The sequence below is a fragment of the Trifolium pratense genome, linkage group LG4 (genome assembly GCF_020283565.1).
Source record: "Trifolium pratense cultivar HEN17-A07 linkage group LG4, ARS_RC_1.1, whole genome shotgun sequence".
NCBI lineage: Eukaryota > Viridiplantae > Streptophyta > Magnoliopsida > Fabales > Fabaceae > Trifolium > Trifolium pratense.
Genome location: NC_060062.1, coordinates 38,216,086 through 38,238,121, shown reverse-complemented (window position 1 = coordinate 38,238,121; position 22,036 = coordinate 38,216,086). Strand labels below are relative to the sequence as shown.

Below are 22,036 nucleotides of genomic sequence, written 5' to 3'. Positions count from 1 at the left end.
AGTGTATATATAATAATAATAATCAATCAAGCAGATTGGGCTGTCTACCAGGCGGCCCCATTCGGCCCAATAAATTGATGCTTTACTTCTCCATATTTACTCTTCCTGCCCCATTCGGTTAAAAACCAAAATTTGTTTTCAAGGAAACAAGATTCGGTTTCTAGAAACCGAATTTTTTTCCAAGGACAAAATTGAAAACAAGAGGGAGGAAAAAAAAAACACGGGGGATCGAAAGAGTAACTTTCATACTTTTTTATATTAGTATTAGATTTAATTAAATTTTTATTTATATAGATATCAGTTGGATTCGGCATGTACCCACCAAAAATTTTCATAATATATATGGTTAAAATTTATATTATGAGTATGGGCATGGGGCACAACTATAAAATTAAGATTTAATATAGGATTGTTTAAAAACATAGTTAGATAGTATTATCTAACTGGGTGTCAGACACAAGTGCATGCATATGTCGTCGTAATAAAAAAAGTATCGAATTTACAAGGACTAATGAGTAACAAAGTAATATTCGTTTCAAATAAATTTTTATGTATGTGTGTCTATAATACACACAACACTTAAGAGTAAACTACAAGACTAACACAAGATCTTTTATTTTTTGTCTATTCCTTCTTTGATCTTGTGTTAGTCTTGTAGTTTACTCTTAAGTGGTGTGTGTAATGCAATCCTCTATATAAGGATGCACTTGTACTATGTTTACCAATTAATGAGAACAAGACCCTTTACGCCTTACAAGACATAGTTTGTGAGTTGCTCAAATCACGGCGAAGATCTTCGGCGAATTTGTTTAACTGGATGTTGGGTTTGAAATTTGTGTTGTTGATTGCAGAAGGATTGAGGATGAGATATAAAGCTAAGGAAGTCTGTTTCACGGAAAGCAGAGAGCCGAGAGAACAGATTGCAAATAGTGAGAGAGGTGAACTTATGAGGAAATTAGAAATTTGAAAGATAGATTAAAAATGGAATTGTTTTATTGGAGAGAGATTTCAGAGAGAGATGAGAGACTGAATGAGAGTGTGCTATTCACAAACCCTAAATATCTATTTATACTACTAAAGTAAAGTTGGATTAAAAAATTGCAGGTACAATTTGATGAAGGGGGGAAATTTTCAATTTCACATTTCAAATTTAAAACTTACAGGCTGTATTAATTTGCCTTGGATGATAGAATCTATGAAACCTTTTGTGCATAGCAGATTTGAGTAGGGAAGTAGACGTTAAAATGGAAAATTTTGAAGAAGGGTTTTCAATTTTGATTGGCTATGATATGAATGAAGAAATTTTGGGAAAGGAGGAGAAAAAGGGTTATGTGTTGTTGTATGTTTTGGGAGCATATATGTTTAAAGCCTTACCATAAGCTGACGAAGACAGTGACAAAATTTGCTTGCATGGTTAAAGTCTTAAGATAAGCTGATGACAGGTTTTATTTTTATTTTTTGTCTATTCCTTCTTTGATCTTGTGTTAGTCTTGTAGTTTACTCTTAAGTGTTGTGTGTAATGCAATCCTCTATATAAGGATGCACTTGTATTATGTTTACCAATTAATGATAATAAGACCCTTTACTACTTAAAAGATATAGTTTGTGACTTGCTCAACTCATGGCGAAGATCTTCGGCGATTTTGTTTAACTGGATGTTGGGTTTGAAATTTGTGTTGTTGATTGCAGAAGGATTGAGGATGAGATATAAAGGTAAGGAAGTCTGTTTCAGGGAAAACAGAGAGCCGAGAGAACAGATTGCAAATAGTGAGAGAGGTGAAATTATGAGGAAATTAGAAATTTGAAAGATAGATTAAAAATGGAATTGTTATATTGGAGAGAGATTTCAGTGAGAGATGAGAGACTGAATGAGAGTGTGCTATTCACAAACCCTAAATATCTATTTATACTACTAAAGTAAAGTTGGATTAAAAAATTGCAGGTACAATTTGATGAAGTGGGGAAATTTTCAATTTCACATTTCAAATTTAAAACTTACAGGCTGTATTAATTTGCCTTGGATGATAGAATCTCTGAAACCTTTTGTGCATAGCAGATTTGAGTAGGGAAGTAGACGTTAAAATGGAAAATTTTGAAGAAGGGTTTTCAATTTTGATTGGCTATGATATGAATGAAGAAATTTTGGGAAAGGAGGAGAAAAAGGGTTATGTGTTGTTGTATGTTTTGGGAGCATATATGTTTAAAGCCTTACCATAAGCTGACGAAGACAGTGACAAAATTTGCTTGCATGGTTAAAGTCTTAAGATAAGCTGATGACAGGTTTTATTTTTATTTTTTGTCTATTCCTTCTTTGATCTTGTGTTAGTCTTGTAGTTTACTCTTAAGTGTTGTGTGTAATGCAATCCTCTATATAAGGATGCACTTGTATTATGTTTACCAATTAATGATAATAAGACCCTTTACTACTTACAAGATATAGTTTGTGACTTGCTCAACTCATGGCGAAGATCTTCGGCGATTTTGTTTAACTGGATGTTGGGTTTGAAATTTGTGTTGTTGATTGCTGAAGGATTGAGGATGAGATATAAAGGTAAGGAAGTCTGTTTCAGGGAAAGCAGAGAGCCGAGAGAACAGATTGCAAATAGTGAGAGAGATGAAATTATGAGAAAATTAGAAATTTGAAAGATAGATTAAAAAGGGAATTGTTATATTGGAGAGAGATTTCAGTGAGAGATGAGAGACTGAATGAAAGTGTGCTATTCACAAACCCTAAATATCTATTTATACTACTAAAGTAAAGTTGGATTAAAAAATTGCAGGTACAATTTGATGAAGGGGGGAAATTTTCAATTTCACATTTCAAATTTAAAACTTATAGGCTGTATTAATTTGCCTTGGATGATAGAATCTCTGAAACCTTTTGTGCATAGCAGATTTGAGTAGGGAAGTAGACGTTAAAATGGAAAATTTTGAAGAAGGGTTTTCAATTTTGATTGGCTATGATATGAATGAAGAAATTTTGGGAAAGGAGGAGAAAAAGGGTTATGTGTTGTTGTATGTTTTGGGAGCATATATGTTTAAAGCCTTACCATAAGCTGACGAAGACAGTGACAAAATTTGCTTGCATGGTTAAAGTCTTAAGATAAGCTGATGACAGGTTTTATTTTTATTTTTTGTCTATTCCTTCTTTGATCTTGTGTTAGTCTTGTAGTTTACTCTTAAGTGTTGTGTGCAATGCAATCCTCTATATAAGGATGCACTTGTACCATGTTTACCAATTAATGAGAATAAGACCCTTTACTACTTACAAGATATAGTTTGTGAGTTGCTCAAATCACGGCGAAGATCTTCAGCGATTTTGTTTAACTGGATGTTGGGTTTGAAATTTGTGTTGTTGATTGCAGAAGGATTGAGGATGAGATATAAAGCTAAGGAAGTCTGTTTCAGGGAAAGCAGAGAGCCGAGAAAACAGATTGCAAATAGCGAGAGAGGTGAAATTATGAGGAAATTAGAAATTTGAAAGATAGATTAAAAAGGGAATTGTTATATTGGAGAGAGATTACAGTGAGAGATGAGAGACTGAATGAGAGTGTGCTATTCACAAACCCTAAATATCTATTTATACTACTAAAGTAAAGTTGGATTAAAAAATTACAGGTACAATTTGATGAAGGAGGGAAAATTTCAATTTCAAATTTAAAACTTACAGGCTGTATTAATTTGCCTTGGATGATAGAACCTCTGAAACCTTTTGTGCATAGCAGATTTGAGTAGGGAAGTAGACGTTAAAATGGAAAATTTTGAAGAAGGGTTTTCAATTTTGATTGGCTATGATATGAATGAAGAAATTTTGGGAAAGGAGGAGAAAAAGGGTTATGTGTTGTTGTATGTTTTGATAGCATATATGTTTAAAGCCTTACCATAAGCTGACGAAGATAATGACAAAATTTGTTTACAATCTTTGCACGCTTAAAGCCTTAAGATAAACTAATGACGGGTTTTATTTTTATTTTTTGTTTATTCCTTCTCCATCTAGTGGATCTTAGGTTTACACAAACATGGTCCAAAACAAAATAAGATTTTCTATTGTGGCCTTATTTATTTTTCTCGCGCGCCCTACTAAATTATAAATATATTTGTGTCCGCTATTTAAGTAACGGAACACTCTACTAGATTCGTTTTTTTATAACATCCGTTATTTAAATAAGTATTCAATAAGTACCAGCAAAAAATATTCAAAGGACTAGTTCATAATAGGGTAAAAAATTCTATTGTGGGTACGGGTACGGGGCACCACTATAAAATTACAAGTCAATATATAAATGTAGGATTTTTTAAAGGCATAGCCAAAGAATCATATTTAATTGGAAGTCAGACACTAATCAAATTATTTTTTTTTACAACAAGTCAGATACTAATCTTCAAAACTTGTAAATTGAGGATAACAAACATAAATTTATCCGTATAAAATAGAGTATAGATCACAGCACACATAAATACTTTTTTCTTCTTTTTAAAAAATGCAATGAATGCTCTTATTCTAAATGATCCAGATATAGTCACTCATACCAATGGGGTAAATTTGTCACTAATATGCTCTTATTATAAAGATTAATTTTTCGAATTTTGTAAAACTTAAATAGATGATAAACTATCTCTAAATTTTTTGATGATGTTTACATATCAAAATCAAAATTATCAAACTCAGAAATATAGAAAAATTGTTGGTTTGTTAATTTCTTATTACTGAAAATAAAAAGTTGATAAATTGTATTTAAATTTTATATCTGGGAATATTTTTTTGGTCACTAAAAACAGTTTTTATAAACTTGTACTGAAAATAAATGTTTTTCCTTTTTTTGGCTTTTTCACATGTGTGTGTGTAACTGTAATTCACACACGTTATCGATGAGTTAGAGTTTGTCTACATTCATTGAATCGTCGATTATAGTTCAAACACACTTTCACTCACTCACTCACTCACTCAATCATTCATGGCAGATTCTAACAACCATATCAAAATCATCGCCGGAGCCGATGACTTCGGCACACCTCTCAAAGATGCTTTGGTCTCTCACCTTCGTTCCCTCAACATCCAAGTTGAAGATCTCGGAACATCCTCTTACTATTCCGCCGGCGCCGAGGTCGGCCGTAGAGTCTCTCAATCCATATCATCTTCTTCCCCGGAAGTCCGTGGCCTCGTTGCTTGCGGCACTGGTGCCGGCGTCTCCATCTTTGCCAACAAATTCCCTGGCGTATTCGCCGCCACCTGTCTTACTCCCTCTGACGCCGTCAACGCTCGATCAATCAACAATTCAAACGTCCTCGCCGTCTCCGGGAAGTACACTTCAACTGAATCCGCAATCGAGATCGTGAACACATGGCTGAACACGCCGTTCAAGTCTCCATGTCCTGCAAACGATAACAAATCATGGCCACAAGAGATTGAGAACTTTCTAGACAAATCACTAGTTGAAATGCCGGAAATTGGAAAAGGTGAACCGGTTGACACGTGTGCGGTTTGTTGTTTGGTGAAGAACCGGGAATTGAACCCGATCGATTTGATTCCGGGAGGTTCAATGAAGATTGTTAGAGAGACACCGACGTCGGCGTTCGTGAGGTTCAAAGCCGGGAGTGTGGAGCCGGCGCATCATCATACGTTTGGACATGATTTGGTAGTGATTGAAGGGAAGAAGAGTGTCTGGAATCTGACAAAGGAAGAGAGATATGATCTAACGGTTGGGGATTACTTGTTTACTCCTGCTGGTGATGTGCATAGAGTGAAGTATCATGAAGATACTGAGTTTTTCATCAAGTGGGATGGTCATTGGGATATGTTTTTTGATGAAGATCTTGAAACTGGTAAAATTGCAATTGATAAAGAATTAGGGTTAGCCAAGTGATTTTGTGAGTCAATCTCAAACTATATCTACTCTTACAAATCATATTGTGTGTCCTCACTGTACTATATGCTTGTTGTTTCATATTTGTGTTGGGTGTTTTTGTGAAATAATAATTAATAATCTCAAATGTTTTTGTTGTGTCAATGTGAAATCTTTGGGTTTACTTGTATGTTAAGGTTACTACTTACTAGATTTGTTTGGTTTTAACAAGTAATTGGGGTTAATGAGCTCCCCCTAGAACGAATCGTTTGGGAACCCAAGTTCGACTTCTGACGTGAACAATTCTCATACTTTACTTACCTCACAACTTAAGCACTTGAGCTACGCCTTGGGGACATTTAACCCTGGTATAAGAAACATATAAAGACCTATATTATGAATGAATGACAAAGTGAGACTGGAAAGTAGATCCATTCATCAAGTATTTATTTGGATCCTCACATGAGATTGAGTTTGAATTTGTTATAACATCACTGACTTTATGTTATGGCATTGGGGATGCATATGGATTGTTAATTTTTATATTGCAATGGTTTTTAATTTTTATAGTGCCTGATAGGGCGTTATGTTCTGTATTGTTAAGGAGGCAGTTTCTTTTTACTTCGGATCTTGCTGAAGAGCTTAAGCAGTTCATCTCTAAGAAAAACCATGAGCTAGTGTATTTGTACAATTCAAATCTCGTGGATGAAATATGGAAAGAATCTAGGCCTGAGACTCCAAATAAGCCGGTTAGAGTGCATGACCTAAAGTATGCTGGTTTAGATGTTGCGTCAAAATTGTCATCTCGGAGGTCAGAACTTGTTAAGGCTGGTTCGTCTGCAATTATCGTCTCCGCGCTTGATGAAATTGCATGGTTGTTGAACTTGGTAATGGATCCAAACACAGTCTTTTAACTTGATGTATTGATTGATGGTTCTTTCCGAGTACAATACATATCCTTGTAAAATCTTTATTCATGATTTTATTCAAGTTACTTGGGTCTAACATAAGTAGCTCATTGATGTCCTGTTTCCTTTGTTTTTCTATGTTGATGTCTTAATCAGTGAAAGTAACTTTTGACTTTTTTTTGAAGAGAGGGAGTGATATCCCACATTCACCCGTTGTATATGCATATTTGATTGTGGAGATTGATGGAGCTACATTATTTATCGACAATTCAAAAATTACTGAAGAGGTGGATGACCACTTGAAGAAAGCAAACATAGAGATCAAGCCATACAATTCGATTATATCTGAGACTGAAAAGTAATTATGGAAATCTTATTCTTTTTTTCTTTCTTTTTTTGAATTTTTCACGACCCTTCCATTTTTACAACTTTTAGTGGAAATAAATGTCCAAGAATATTACAGTAGATAGGCCAATATGACTTTTTAAAAATAGTAGCTTTTATGTCACTCTTTTATGGTTTAATCTTTTATTTGTAAAAGCAGCTCTGTTTTTGGAATTAAGATTGATTTTCTTTCAGTTTGGCAGCACGTGGTGCCGCCCTTTGGTTGGATACTTCCTCTGTTAATGCTGCTATTGTAAATGCCTATAAAGCTGCCTGCGACAAATATTATCAGAACTACGAGAATAAACACAAAACTGGGAATAAAGTTTTTGATGGATCGAATGAGAAATCAGATGTAGGTGTACCCATTGCTGTCCATAAATTATCCCCTGTTTCTCTAGCAAAGGCCATAAAAAATGAAACGGAGCTGAAAGGAATGCAAGATTGTCATTTATGGTGATTATAACTTACTTTGACAGTGATTACTCACAATGTTTTCCATGTTTGGTTTTATATATTTTGATGATCTCCTTTAAGTTGGAGTTATTGTACATACAGAAACCACAGGTTATCTAGATGAGTTATGCATTGGACTATATTTTACTCTTTAAAAAAATTGATTTGTAGTTTTGGAAAATTATTATAGGTGAAATACAACTAATTTAACACATCCGTTTTATTTGTCAAAACATTATTTTTCTAGGGTCGGTGTGGTTTAATGTCTTCTTAGAAATTGTGACAATCGCGTTTTGAGGTTGGAGACTCGCGTTTGAGCTTCTCAGATGCCAAACCAAACAGACGCTTAATCAAAAATGTAATCCAAAATACAATCTATTATGAAAATTTAATTAGAAAATTACTACAAACATACATGAGAGTGAAAGAGACCTATTAATATTTTCATGTGAAGATTGTCCCTGTGAGTTTAGCTCAGTTGGTAGGACATCGCACTATATGTGCAGGAGCCCGGGTTTGAACATGTGACACTCCACTTATTCATCTTTAAAGGTGAATTGTTTAGCTACTAGGCTACTTGACCCAAAAAAATAAAAAAATTCACGTGAATAAAACAATATAATAACTTCATCATTTTGTTCTCTTCCATATAAGGTACCAACAAAATATAACAAAAACAATATAATAATTAAATTATGCCAACAAAATATAATAAAAAATATAATAACTTCACTATCTTGTTCTCTTGCATATAAGGTATCAGTTTCCTTCCCCGCCATTCCGTCACCAGTATCTTGTTCCGTTTCATGCAAGGTACTAGTTTCCTTCCCCGTCATTCCTTCTCCAAGAACGAAGAATGAGGAGAAGACCATTCCTATTCGCCTTCCTGAAATCGAAAAATGATCAAAAAGTGATTACAATCAATAATAAAAAAAAGGAGTTGATTTCAATAGTAATCAACAATCAAAATTAAAATTTATATACAAGATCATACCGTATAGCCGATGCCTCTAGATGTTCAAAAGGAGCCTCCACGACGCCATGATTCAGTTTGCTAAGATTTCAATTTTTTGTTTATTTTCTTGTTATCGAGAATATGTCAAGAGGCGGAATTTAGGGTTGTGTATTTCTTATACATGGCCCATGCAGAAATGGATTCAACGAAGTTATTGTAGGTGCAGTTAAGCTTCCGTCAACTGATCGTAACCGTTAATTTGATCAAAATCATGTAACATAGAATTTAATGTTGTTTTGATTTTATGAAATATAAAAATTTCATCTTTTATATTTGGGACAGTCGATCAAGATCACATGGCTTTGATGGCTCCGACTGCATGCAGTCACATCTGCTGACTACATACAATCCACATCCGGCCAATGGGCATACCCGAATATTCATACGATCATACCTAATTTATAAATATTTTTTTATTATAATATCATTTATCAAAATCCTTTATTAGCGCAATGTGAATCTCAATTAGCGCCAATGCAAACATAATCCCGCCCAAGTGTATGTTCCAATTTTTTATTTTGTGAATTTGTTAAATTAATTTTTTTTATTTAGTCACTTACTATCAACTGGAATGTAATTCCTCGTAAATCAAAATGCAAAAGACAACTATGTTATGCACCATATGATACACATCTACCATAAATATCGTTTAATTATAACTCTTTTTTCTAAGTGTGGTTTATACAAAACTAACATCGAAATATACCCTGATTTGATAGTGCTTGTTTTTTACATATTAAATATGATATAAAGAATGATACATCATACAAATTTCATAGAGCTATGATTTCCATCACCACTAGTTTACTGAACCATCCTGCTTTGTTTTGATCAAACTGATGTAACCAGTTGATGTAACCAGTTTACTGAACCATTTGATTTTTCGATTACAATTTCCTTGGCTTCTTCTGTTAGCGAAACCAGTTTGCTTATGAATGATGTGTTTGATTCGATATTTGTTTAACCATTTATTTTTTCTTTACATTTTGATTCAAGAGGAAATATGGTGAAGTGCTTTTGCCTTGTGGACTACGCATGCAGAAACCAAACCTGTCCTATGAAAAATCTCTTTAAACTTGAACATGAATACTGCAGAGCATTGGGCACGTTTACTTATGATAATATCCGAAAATGGATGGTGGAAGCACATGTCAACATGGAAGGAGAACGTTGTGCTGAAGCCATAAAGTGAGAGGGCAAACATAGGTTTCTGGACCTAGTGGGGATTACATGCAGCGTTCCAACAATTGGAGCAGACTGTAAATCAACTTAACTTGGAAGTTGCAAATCTCAATGGTGAGAATACACAACTTACACAACGGGTTGCAAATCTCAACATTGAAATCCAGCAACCGTAAAACCAGGTTAGAATCTTCAAAACCAGGTTCAGGATCTTCAAGCACTCCTCAATCAAGATCTTTTCGATCCAGATCTCTACAATATGTTTGGACCGTTGATCCAAATGCGCTAAATGCGTGATGCGGGTAGATAAGAGAAAAAGAAATTTGGACAAGACTTATACAAGTTGTACCAACTTACAAAGTTACATATTAGATATGCGAAACTCAACAAAAAAATAAACAAGTTGGACATAGAAAATGCAGCTTACAAACAAAGTTACATATTAGATATACGAAACTCACCATATTTCCTCTTTGATTTGAGAAATGAACAAAGAGGAAATATGACGTGTTTGATTCGATATTTGCTTAACCATTTTATTATTATTATTTTTTTTTTAAATTTAGATTCAAGATGGTGAAATGATTTGAGAAATGAAGAAAGAGAAAATACGATGTGTTTGATTCGATATTTGTTTAACCATTTGTTTTTTTTTTTCATTTAGATTCAAGATGGTGAAATGTTTGCCTTCTCGACTACGCATCAACCAAACATGTCTGCTGATTGTCCTGCCAGAAATCTTTTTGAAGTTGAGCATGAATATCGCAAAGCCTTGAGCACCCTTACGTATGATAGTATCCGAAGATGGATGGTGGAAGCACATGTGAACACCATGTTATCATCCTCATCATTATTGCATAGGGCACAGGTTTGTAGGTAATCAACACCTTTATCTCGCAACCGAACACGGGTTGGAACACAACGTCGGCAAATACGCCAAATTAAGTTTTTGACCTTTGGTTGGATTTGTAGTGCCCAAATTAAATTGCAACTACCATTAACATGTAGATGAGAAATGTAAATTAACTCATTAACACATATATGGTACGAACTTTTAACAGAATAATCCCCATTGCTTTCACCACGCCAAATTCTTCTATCATCCATAGGATAAAGTGGAGTAGCAAGAATTCTCGCTGCTGTGGCATGGTCGAACATAGGCAAGACTCGACGAACGTTCCACTCTTTAGCATCATTTTCCAGGAAACCAGAGACATTAAAACCGACATATATCATATCATTGTTATTATTAGGAACAAGAGGTGATGTATCGGCAAGCCATATTTCATTCTATGATGGAATATTGTTTCCATCTCTTATTCTCCATCTACACCCTGATGTGAGAATGAACTTGGAATTGCATATGCTTCTCCAAACAAAGCTCAGAATGTGTCCAAGATTAGACTCCAAAAAACCACAATTAGGAAAGTATTTTGTCTTATATAACTCAGCAATTAGTAAATCAGCAATTATGAAATTTTCAAATTTTCATATTTTTATACTTTTTTAAAGACCGAGTTATCTGATTCAACCGGTTTAATAACTATATAGTCTTATCATAGAGACCGGTTCATTCCATCGGTTTAATCCGGTTTAATCCGGTTTGTCATGCGGTTCGACCAGTGACCCAGTGGTTCGACCAATGAACCAGTGACCCAGTACCCTCGCCGGTTCGATGACCGGTCCGGTTTTTAAAACACTGCTTCTTACCTTTGGTCCTTTTAGCTTTTTATTTTTGTCCCAAAACTTTGGTTCTTTTAAGAAATCAAGGTACAATTAATGATGTTTTACCATTTGTACTATTACAAAAACTAAAAGCATTCATTAAGTAAATTTTACTTTTTCTTAATAAATCAAAGGGTAAAAACTAAAAAGGACTTAACTTATCCAAATTTATTTTTTCTTAATTCATGTGCCCAACTCTAAACGGAGCAATGATTAGGGACGAAGGGAGTAGTATTTTCTTAACCTTTTCAATGAAATGTACATATAAAAGAGATTCTTGCAACTTTGGCCAGTAGCTGCATTTTTATCTTCTTCCTTTTGACTATTCATAAATATTTGATAAGAATATTGAATTTATGTAGAAGAGTTTAGTATTGATAAAAAAAAGAGTAGAAGAGTCCGCATAGAAGCTTGCTTTTGGCATATGTAAAAAGGTGCTATCTATTGTTTCAGGGATGCTGCTGCCCTTGCTCAGTTCTGGGATTGGCTAGAAACAAAAATTACTAACAACAGGGTATTAACCGAAGTAGAAGTTTCAGACAAACTTCTTGAGTTTCGCTCAAAACAAGATGGTTTCTTTGACACCATAAGTGGTACTGTAGTACTTTGATAAATCTTTTTCTATTTTTTTGCTAAAAAATTGGTTAAAGAAACATAAAAAGATGCAACTGTAATTTTTCGAAAGATTGGCTTAACCTACAATTATCTCAGTCAATATTGCAAAACAACATTGCATGCTAAAAATATGGACCGTAAATGAACACAATTTAGGGATTCTGTGTAAAAATGTAACAATTCTATGTAAATATTTCACTGTTATTCCATTATGACACAAATGTTGATCCGTAGTTGTGTTTTAGTACTTTTAGTATCTTCTTACATGCTTTTTGTATTGAGCTAATATTAGACAGACAAATATAAGTTTTGGTTCAACTCCTATCTTTGCCTTGATCTATAATCTATTCATTTCATCGGTTCAGGTTCTGGTCCAAATGGTGCGGTCATACACTACAAACCAGAACCAGAGAGTTGTAGTATTGTGTATCCAAATAAATTATTCTTATTGGATAGTGGTGCTCAGTATGTTGCTGGCACTACTGACATTACACGGACAGTTCATTTTGGCAAACCAACGGCAAGAGAGAAAGAATGTTTCACGCGAGTTTTGCAGGTATCATGCTTGTACTTCTTCCCGGGTTTTGTTTTTACCAACTTTTTTCACGAGTTGATGGATGCATTTTATTTGTTATTGTTCCTCACAACCAAATCATGAAAATGCATACCTTTTACTTGTTTTAATGTAAATCATTGTTTGTTTTAACACTTATATCTAATTACCAGGGTCATATAGCTCTTGACCAGGCAGTTTTCCCAGAAGATACCCCTGGTTTTGTGCTGGATGCATTTGCTCGTTCCTTTCTTTGGAAAGTTGGACTTGACTACAGACATGGTATATTTTACCTTCCTGTGGAGGGCCGTTATTCATCTACTTAAAACCCAAATTGATTTATTGATTGACTGAGCATTTGCGCTTAACCATTATCTATATAGGAACTGGGCATGGTGTAGGAGCTGCATTGAATGTTCATGAAGGTCCTCAAAGCATCAGTTACCGGTATGGAAATTTTACCCCTCTAGTGAATGGCATGATTGTTAGCAATGAGCCTGGTTATTATGAAGACCATGCCTTCGGCATTCGGATTGAGGTAATATTCTCTTCAGATATCTGACATGTTCTGAAATGTTAATCACGACTTCTAGTTTGTCCAACTAGTTTTATTATGTGTTAGCTGCTCATCGTATACGCCAATAAAATGTATGTGTGAAAATTTCAAGTAAGCTGAATTTCTTATGAAAGACGAGGTCTTTCGAGCTCTGTTAAAATTTGATAATTGTCTTTTAGATTTCATAAGTTTAGTTTCAACATATATGTATTGATTCCAAAACCTTCCATGAGTCTTGAGTGTCTTAAGAAGCTCTCCGTGAATTACTTGATTCAATATTTTAATATATTGACATTCTTAGCATCACTTATTTGTGAACAGAAATGCCCAGATACCGTCCTACTTGATCACCAAGTTTGTACATTATGTTGTTTTTCCTTTTTTTTCTGCATAACTCTTGGGATAATATTTGTCAGTCCTATTCTGGATCGCATAATGACAACACCATTTTAACTTGCAGAATCTACTGTATGTGAGAAATGTTGAGACACCAAACCGTTTTGGAGGAATCCAATATCTAGGATTTGAAAAACTTACATACGTACCCATTCAGGTATGCTGATGGCTGTCAATTACCGTGGTCTGATTTATTTTGTTATAATAGGTTATGATCCCATAAACTTTTATCTTGTAATGCTTCTCTATTAATATATTTGTTGTTAAGTCCTTTTTTTAATTGGAGATATGGAACTAACTTGGTCCACAGAGGTTCTTGTGGCCCATTTAGAGAGCGTTTGGAAGAACTTATTGACTTATGATATAAACACTTGTTAAGTATTTGGAAGAGCCTATGAAAATAGCTTGTGATATGTACATAAGAATGCTTGATTATGAACCATATATTATTTCGTACACTCATTTGTTACCTGGGCATACCCTGCAGATTAAATTGGTAGACGTATCTCTGCTATCGGCTACAGAGATCGATTGGCTTAACAACTACCACTCAGTAGTCTGGGAAAAGGTATTTTGCTCTGTGTATTGCATGCCCTTTTTTCTTCTTTTGATTATCTTTTTCCCTATCTTTTACACGTCTCTAGAAGGTACTATGTATCCGTGGCTTTGCCTTTGCTATGAAGTAATAGAAATTCATCTAGATGTACTTTTGTAATCACCGTGTCTTATTCCTGTTTCTTTAAAATATAAAATTTTATCACACTATAAAATTTACAAAACATCACCAAGTATAATTGCGTTTATCTCTTCCGACCATCCACTTTCTATGGCATGTCCATGGAACCACCCCTTTCCCCAACCAAACAACAAAAGGATGTCCTGTATCGTGCAGTCCGGACCCCTTATACAAAATTCGGCCAAGATTTCAACTGGGATCCATAACTCACGTCCTAAAAGGGAAAAGAAGCCTCCTTCTTGGAGAACTGAATACAACCAAGAGATTTAACCTCTTGCATAAGCCAAATTCTTAGAAGGATTACTCTTCTATTAGACATTTTATTTTGTGGTAGATTTTCTTTTATGTTGGTAAATTGGTCTTCTGTTTGCACCATGTAAGGATCGTAGGCGAAGTGGGACTGTGGCAGTATATCCACCTCTGTAGCGGATTACATGACTATAAACCTCTCGTAGGACACAATAATTTCATAAATTTTTTTCCTTGTTTCTTCCTTAATTTTTCTTGAGCTTGCTCAAAAAGGATTCTATCATCCTGTATTTCCACATCCTCCAGCTGCTACTTTTCTTTTAATAGATACTCCTACTCAAGATTTCTATTTTGTAATCCTGTATGGTTGATTGTTTTATAACTACTTTAATATGCACCCACAGGTTTCACCCTTGTTGGATGGTTCTGCTCGTGAATGGCTTTGGAACAACACTCGGCCTATCATCAGTGAATCAGTTTAATGATTTTCATGCTATTGTGCTCAGGAGACTGTACTTGTGCTGCCCTTACATTGGTTTCAATTATACGATGATGGCTATTCTATGAATAGTTATTTCTACCGACTAGCATTTTCCGAAAATAGAGATCTTTGCTTAAGATATAGAAAAAAAGTTAGAGGCAGGAATTTTCAGAAAGCCTTCTAGACTAATGATCGAAACCAATGTCTGTGTGGTGTCGGGTGTCCACATCTGTGTCCATGCTATTGCTTCATAGCTTGAAACCAATGTCTTGGTTAAAAAGTAGTTTTACATTGTTTATTCAAATTGAACTTTCATGTTACCCAATAGATATTACAGAAATTTGAATAGATATTACCGACTCTAATTTGCACGCTGTGAATAAAATAGTGAATAGATATTACAGAAATTTGATCCATAGGATTTGAGATTGGCAGGACAAATGAGCATTTAGCCATTTGCATCACTGAAGTATGTTTGCTTTTATGATATTCAGTATAATATTAAATGCTGTAGTGTTGTTATAAGGATTAAAAGTTTTTAAGTAGTTTTTTTTTCATGGGAGTCTGAATGGATGTTTATCAATTATCGTGGATCCTAATAATGTCAAAGAAACTTGTGGCATTAATTCAATTGCTCTTGTTGTCTGTTTTGTGGACAAGTTAATTGAAAAGCTAGTAGAAATGGCCCATAAAAATCACACCGACTTCCGGCACAGGCATTTGCATCAGTGTATGAACCAGCAAAAGGAGACAATCTCAGAGAGCACCATCAACATTCAATGTGACCCATCATGCAGCAGGTGGAGTCTAACGAATGTACTGATATAAGGAAACCATCTCTGCCATGTACTACAAACTTAATAATGATCAGTGTTTAATCTGTAAATGTAGCATTTCAAAATTACATTACAGTAACAAAATACTTTGAAAGCAATTTCATCTTTAGTTGAATGAAAAATATTTTTGATGGACTTTCATTTTTATGGATTGAATGAAAAAAATCATATTAAATATTTTTCATCAAGTAATAAGTAAGAAAGGAGTGGAAATCCTCTATTTCTTAAAATAAATGGACATTGCAATTACCAAAGTTTTGGTACATAAATACTCAAATAATACCAATATTCTCAAAAGAGGTGCAATTATATGAATGATTTATTTTAAAACTTTAGTAATGGAAATCTCCATTTCGAGAGGATTCCTACTCGTAAGAAAGTAGCTGGACTAATACATTTTTTGGGTTTATAAACATCTGGTGCATCTATTATTATAATTATTATCCACTTATTAATTATTATTATTATTATTATTATTATTATTATTAGGGTCTTGCTCACGAGCGCCCCTAGAGACTCCGATTCCTAAAGAAACCGTGCCTCAAATCCGATGGCGAAAAGGCGAGTTAATCGGTTGTGGTGCTTTTGGTCAAGTTTATGTTGGAATGAATCTCGATTCTGGAGAGATTCTTGCTGTTAAACAGGTCAATTCATTTATTCATTCTTTCTTCGATTTTTTTTAGTTTGATTCTTAGCTATTTGTTTGATCGTTTCTATTAATTAATTCTTTGAAATTGAATTTTATTGTGATTATTTTGAAAATTGTATTCGCTTTAATTTGAAGTGGATGTGGATTTAGATTTAAAGTTTAAATTGATTTTGTTTACTTGTTTGATTTTTTCAGGTTTTGATTGCAGCAAGTAGTGCTTCGAAGGAGAAGGCGCAGGTTTGTTGTTTGATTTGAGTTCTGTGTGTAACTGCTTGTGATCGCGTCAATTACAGCAATTATAAACAAAGTTTTTATGATGTGTGGACTGGAGATTATGAATGTAGTAAACCTAATCATTTAATTGAAAGTTTTATTAAATAGATCGGAATGTGAAATGTCATAAAGCTTAGAAAATAATCGATCTTCATCGTCCAACATTTTCATTTTATTGTACAATAATTGTATGATATAGTTTGTAGTTTGCAAATATCAACTTTTAGTTTACGACTGTTTGAACTTTTAGTGTTAATATCACATGATTCAACTGTTGGATTTGTTAAATTCATTCATATGCTATAGAAGGGTATAATCTTAGTAAGATTGGGAAGACTTGCTTGCTTGTGGCATACGTATGATTCAAATTTTGGACCGTCATTACATTTGCTATATGAATTGAATTACCAGAGACTATATGATGTTTTTATTAATGTTTTTCATACTAATAACAGGCTCACGTAAAAGAGCTTGAGGAAGAAGTTAAACTGCTTAAAGATCTTTCGCATCCCAACATTGTTGTAAGTATGATGTTCTATTGGTAAACAATATTGACAAACCAATTAGTCCACCCTAATCATCTTCTTTTTGTGCTGTAGAGATATTTGGGTACGGTCAGAGAAGAAGATACCTTAAATATTCTCCTTGAGTTTGTTCCTGGTGGATCCATATCTTCACTGTTGGGGAAGTTTGGAGCTTTTCCTGAGGCTGTACGTTCTGGCTACCGAATCAATCAATTTACTTTGGTGATTTTTTATGCCTAACTATTTCCACTAATTCATTCAACAGGTCATAAGAACTTACACGAAGCAGATATTGCTTGGACTCGAGTACTTGCACAAAAATGGAATCATGCACAGGGACATTAAGGTTGCTTTTCGTATCATCTCATTGATATGCATGTAAGCTTGGTTCTTTTTCGGCTACTGATGTCCATGTATATATATTAATTTCAGGGGGCCAATATTCTTGTAGATAATAAAGGATGCATAAAAGTAGCAGACTTTGGAGCATCCAAACAGGTCGTTGAGCTGGTAATGTAACTCTTATGTCACTCTACGATTATGACATTATATATAGTATATACTGCTTTACCTTTGTGAAGGATATTATATTTGCATCTTTGTTTTCATTCTAGGCTACCATTTCTGGTGTCAAGTCTATGAAGGGTACTCCATATTGGATGGCTCCTGAAGTTATTCTCCAGACTGGGCATAGCTGGTAAGGACATTAACCCTCTTCACATATTTTCGATATGCTTCTCTGTTTTTAATATGCTTTGACATGAACAAAACTGGAGGTTTCTTCTTGTCAGATGTTATTCAGTATAGTAGCTGAGACTGAGACTGATTATTTTATGATCCCAGTGTTGGCTATTCTATGCAAGTCTGGCATATCTGGAGTTGCATTATAACTGCCTTAATCATATTAGTTATACGATGATGGCTTGTATTAGAAAAATAGAGATGCTATTTAGTACCCTTCATATAGTGAAATGAGAGGAAAACAAAACAGTGTGGAGAAAAGGTGGAAGGGATCAGGGATAAAGTTTAAGAGAGGAAAATTATGTTCATATAGAAATTGTGAATAGTTATTTCTACCGACTAGCATTTTCCGAAAATAGAGATCTTTGCTTAAGATATAGAAAAAAAGTTAGAGGCAGGAATTTTCAGAAAGCCTTCTAGACTAATGATCGAAACCAATGTCTGTGTGGTGTCGGGTGTCCACATCTGTGTCCATGCTATTGCTTCATAGCTTGAAACCAATGTCTTGGTTAAAAAGTAGTTTTACATTGTTTATTCAAATTGAACTTTCATGTTACCCAAACTCAGCACCTATAGCATTATTATACCCACCCACCACTAGGATTATCTCCTCCAATAATTCCTTCTCCCGCAAAAGAGCTTCTTCTCCATAGCCACCCACACTCCATAGCCGCCAACTCATCGTTATTAGTTGCCAGAGTAAACAACCTAGGAAATCTACTTAGTATTGCCAATGACCCAAGAATGCTTCCAAAAAGAAGCTTCTATACCATCACCAACCGTTTTCGTCAATTTTGAAACAAACCAACAATCCAATGATCTAATAGTCAACATGGCAATTAACTACCACATAAGCATCAAAGTTATCATTTAGTAAAGGAATCTAAAATTTGCATGTATTTGACTAACAGAGTTCAAAATGAGGGACTAATTTGATATAACATGGAATTCATGCACTAAATTTACATATCCTCTTACAATCTCAACAACCAATTTTTAACTATTTACTCCTTAAAATAATCTTGATCTTTAATAACTTTACAAGCAAAATTATATTAAAGATAAGCTAAAACATTATTTAATTGCTTGTGTATACATCAAACATGAACATCAAAGATATGAAGATATACAACAGTATACATAATAATAATAATAATAATAATAATAATAATAATAATAATAATAATAATAATAATAATAATAATAATAATAATAATAATAATAATAATAATAATAATAATAATTAATAATAATAATAATAATAATAATAATAATAATAATAATAATAATAATAATAATAATAATAATCAGTTTGACTGAATACTTTCATATCTAACCGTATGGCGCCGGAGCCACAACTGATACATCACAGTGTTAAACGCATCGAATGGCAGAGGAGGCCGATTCCACCGCAAGTGTTTCACATCACTTTTCACGAACACAGCCATCTCCTCCCACTTCAACACATCCATAAATGGCATACCATTCACCGTCCCCTCTGTAACCACCAACGGAACACACACCCTAAACACATCACTTCCCCTATCCTCAAAACCTCCTTATCTCCATATTCAACAATGCAAAACTCACCACCAGCCAATTTAACAGGCACATGGTCGTGGAGAGAACGGTTCCAGTATGGAAACTCTTTATGAAGTGGCAGAGTTTGATCATAACAGTTTAGAGATGAACATAAACGCCACCGTCCACAACCATGATGATTACATCTGTGCGAAGCGAACATTTCAACAACCTAGACTTGGGCCACCATTAACAGTGTTGAGATTGGTCAAGGGTGCATTTTGAGAATTCAAAGATTTTCAGAGTTATGAAATGGGTTAGGGAACTGGTTGGTCATAATATTGATTAAGGGTCGAGATTCTATCTTCTGATATTAAGGGTGTATAATTGCATACAACAATAGGTGCAATAATTGGATTGCATTTTCTGATACATATGCATTTCCACTCCTTTGGTGAGTCTGAAAGTTATCTCCTTAAAAATATAGCACCAAAAACAGATCTGCAACAAAACCATAAAGAATCAGTAGCTAAACCTTACTGATAAGAAACACATATCCTCTTGCAGTGTAAAGCTTTTTGGGGAGAAATTGCAAACCATAAGCATAAAACTATCCAAGAACCTTAGCTTGTTCCATCAAGCTCTTCAAAAACACCAACCATATAGTCAACAACTCAACATACCAACCTCTGCATAACTGAATAAATTAAATACAGCAACTGATACACCAACCCAACAATTATATGATAATCTCCAACATGCCACACTTACACAAGTTCAAACATGCTATTGGATTACTACACCATTGTTATAACTATAGTTACAACACATTCTGCCTTTAACACCATAGCCACCAACCCATCTTTACTAGTCGCGACAGCAGACAACCTTGGAAATCTACTTCTCAGACTATTGCCAATAATCCAAGGATCGTTCTTAAAAAAAGTTTCCTTACCATCACCAACTGTTTTCCTCAATCTTGAAACAAACCAATTCTCTAATACCAATAAGACAATTAACTACCACATAAGCATCAAAGTTATCATTTTGTAAAGAAATCTAACATTTACATGTATTTGATTGACCAAGTGCGGAACATAAGGGACTAATTTGAAATAAAAGTGAATTCATGCACTAAATTGACAATGTCTTACAATCTCAATAAACAATTTAACTATTAAAACTCCTTAAAGTAATCTTGATCTTTAACAAACCATAACTTTACAAGCAAAATTATACTAAAGATAAGCTAAAGCATTATTTAGTTGCTTATGTATACATAAAACATGAACATCAAAGATATGCAGATATACAGCAGTATACATAATAATAATAATAATCAGTTTGACTGAACACTTTCATATCTAACCGTATGGCGCCGGAGCCACAACTGAAACATCACAGTGTTAAACGCATCGAACGGTAGAGAAGGCCGATTCCACCGCAAGTGCTTCCTCGCCACCACACCCAATCTTCTCATATTCTGGTGCCTTTCCCTCCAAGTAACATTCTTCACATCACTTTTCACAACACAGCCATCTCCTTCCACTTCAACACATCCATAAAAGGCATATCATTCATCGTCCCCTCCGTAACAACCACCGGAACACAACCTAATCGCATTGCTTCCCCTATCCACAAAACCTCGCTGTTTCCATACTCAACAACGCAAAACTCACCACCACCACCCAATTTAACCGGCGCGTGGAGATTTTTAAATGGCGCGTGGACATTTATAACCGGTGGTAACGTGATATCCTTGTGAGGGACAAAACTATGACAGCGCGTGGGGAAACACGTGATCTGAACAGCGTTTTTCTTCAGCTCAACGATGTTCCGATCATTACTGTTGGATATTCCAGCGCAAGAGAGGTAAAAGTGATCGGCACCGAGAGAACGATTCCAGTATGGAAACTCTTTGCGGATGCGTGAGACAAGACGCGCAAGGGAGCGCGTGGAGATATTAGATGAGAAAGGTAAGAAAAAAAGGTGTGCTTGTTGAGGTTGTTGTGTAAGATAAGAACTGTTTTGTAGTGAAGAATAGAACATAGATTCTTGTTCTGTTTCAAAATTGAATTGGTTTGTGTTTGTGTTATAGATAAAGATTTTGAAGTTTTGGAACATTTTATGGTAATTTTGAAGAAAGAGTGTTGTTGATGTTAGGTAAGGATTGTTTTGAGGTAGTGATGATGTGATAACTGAAGAAGAAGAAGAAGAAGAAGAACATGATAATAGAAGTAGTAATAAGACATAGTAGAGGTTTGTCTTGAACAACAACATTTTACAACACTGTGTCTGTGTCTGTGTGTGTGATTATCAATCAAAATGAAGTAGTAAGTTTTAGGTTGTGAAGTTTTGTGAAATGAAGTGTTCTGTTGACTTGACTGGCACGT

General features: G+C 34.5%; 2 protein-coding genes and 1 pseudogene across 2 annotated transcripts; 2 read left to right on the top strand and 1 right to left on the bottom strand.

The window, feature by feature from the left end:
- The first annotated feature begins 4,845 nt into the window (after positions 1-4,845).
- LOC123882183 (DNA damage-repair/toleration protein DRT102-like) lies at positions 4,846-6,472 on the top strand. The gene is made up of 2 exons (XM_045930992.1): positions 4,846-5,868; positions 6,424-6,472. The coding sequence occupies exon 1, from the start codon at positions 4,956-4,958 to the stop codon at positions 5,862-5,864; it is 909 nt and encodes a 302-aa protein (XP_045786948.1). The 5' UTR covers positions 4,846-4,955; the 3' UTR covers positions 5,865-5,868; positions 6,424-6,472.
- On the top strand, positions 5,991-15,624 carry LOC123922632 (aminopeptidase P2-like). Its single transcript, XM_045975331.1, has 11 exons — positions 5,991-6,030; positions 6,261-6,730; positions 6,937-7,109; positions 7,331-7,591; positions 11,967-12,106; positions 12,494-12,684; positions 12,855-12,963; positions 13,065-13,219; positions 13,698-13,790; positions 14,121-14,201; positions 15,023-15,624. Exons 1-11 carry the CDS (start codon positions 5,991-5,993, stop codon positions 15,098-15,100), a joined length of 1,791 nt encoding a protein of 596 aa, XP_045831287.1. The 3' UTR covers positions 15,101-15,624.
- Positions 15,625-20,752: 5,128 nt separating this feature from the next.
- On the bottom strand, positions 20,753-22,036 carry LOC123882182 (annotated as a pseudogene).

Coding starts and splice junctions, on each gene's coding strand:
- LOC123882183 (XM_045930992.1), top strand. CDS start 4,956: ATGGCAGATTCTAACAACCATATCAAAATCATCGCCGGAGCCGATGAC.
- LOC123922632 (XM_045975331.1), top strand. CDS start 5,991: ATGTTTTTGTTGTGTCAATGTGAAATCTTTGGGTTTACTT. Junction 7,110..7,330: donor ATTATATCTGAGACTGAAAA/GTAATTATGGAA, acceptor ATTTTCTTTCAG/TTTGGCAGCACGTGGTGCCG. Junction 13,791..14,120: donor TTACATACGTACCCATTCAG/GTATGCTGATGG, acceptor CATACCCTGCAG/ATTAAATTGGTAGACGTATC.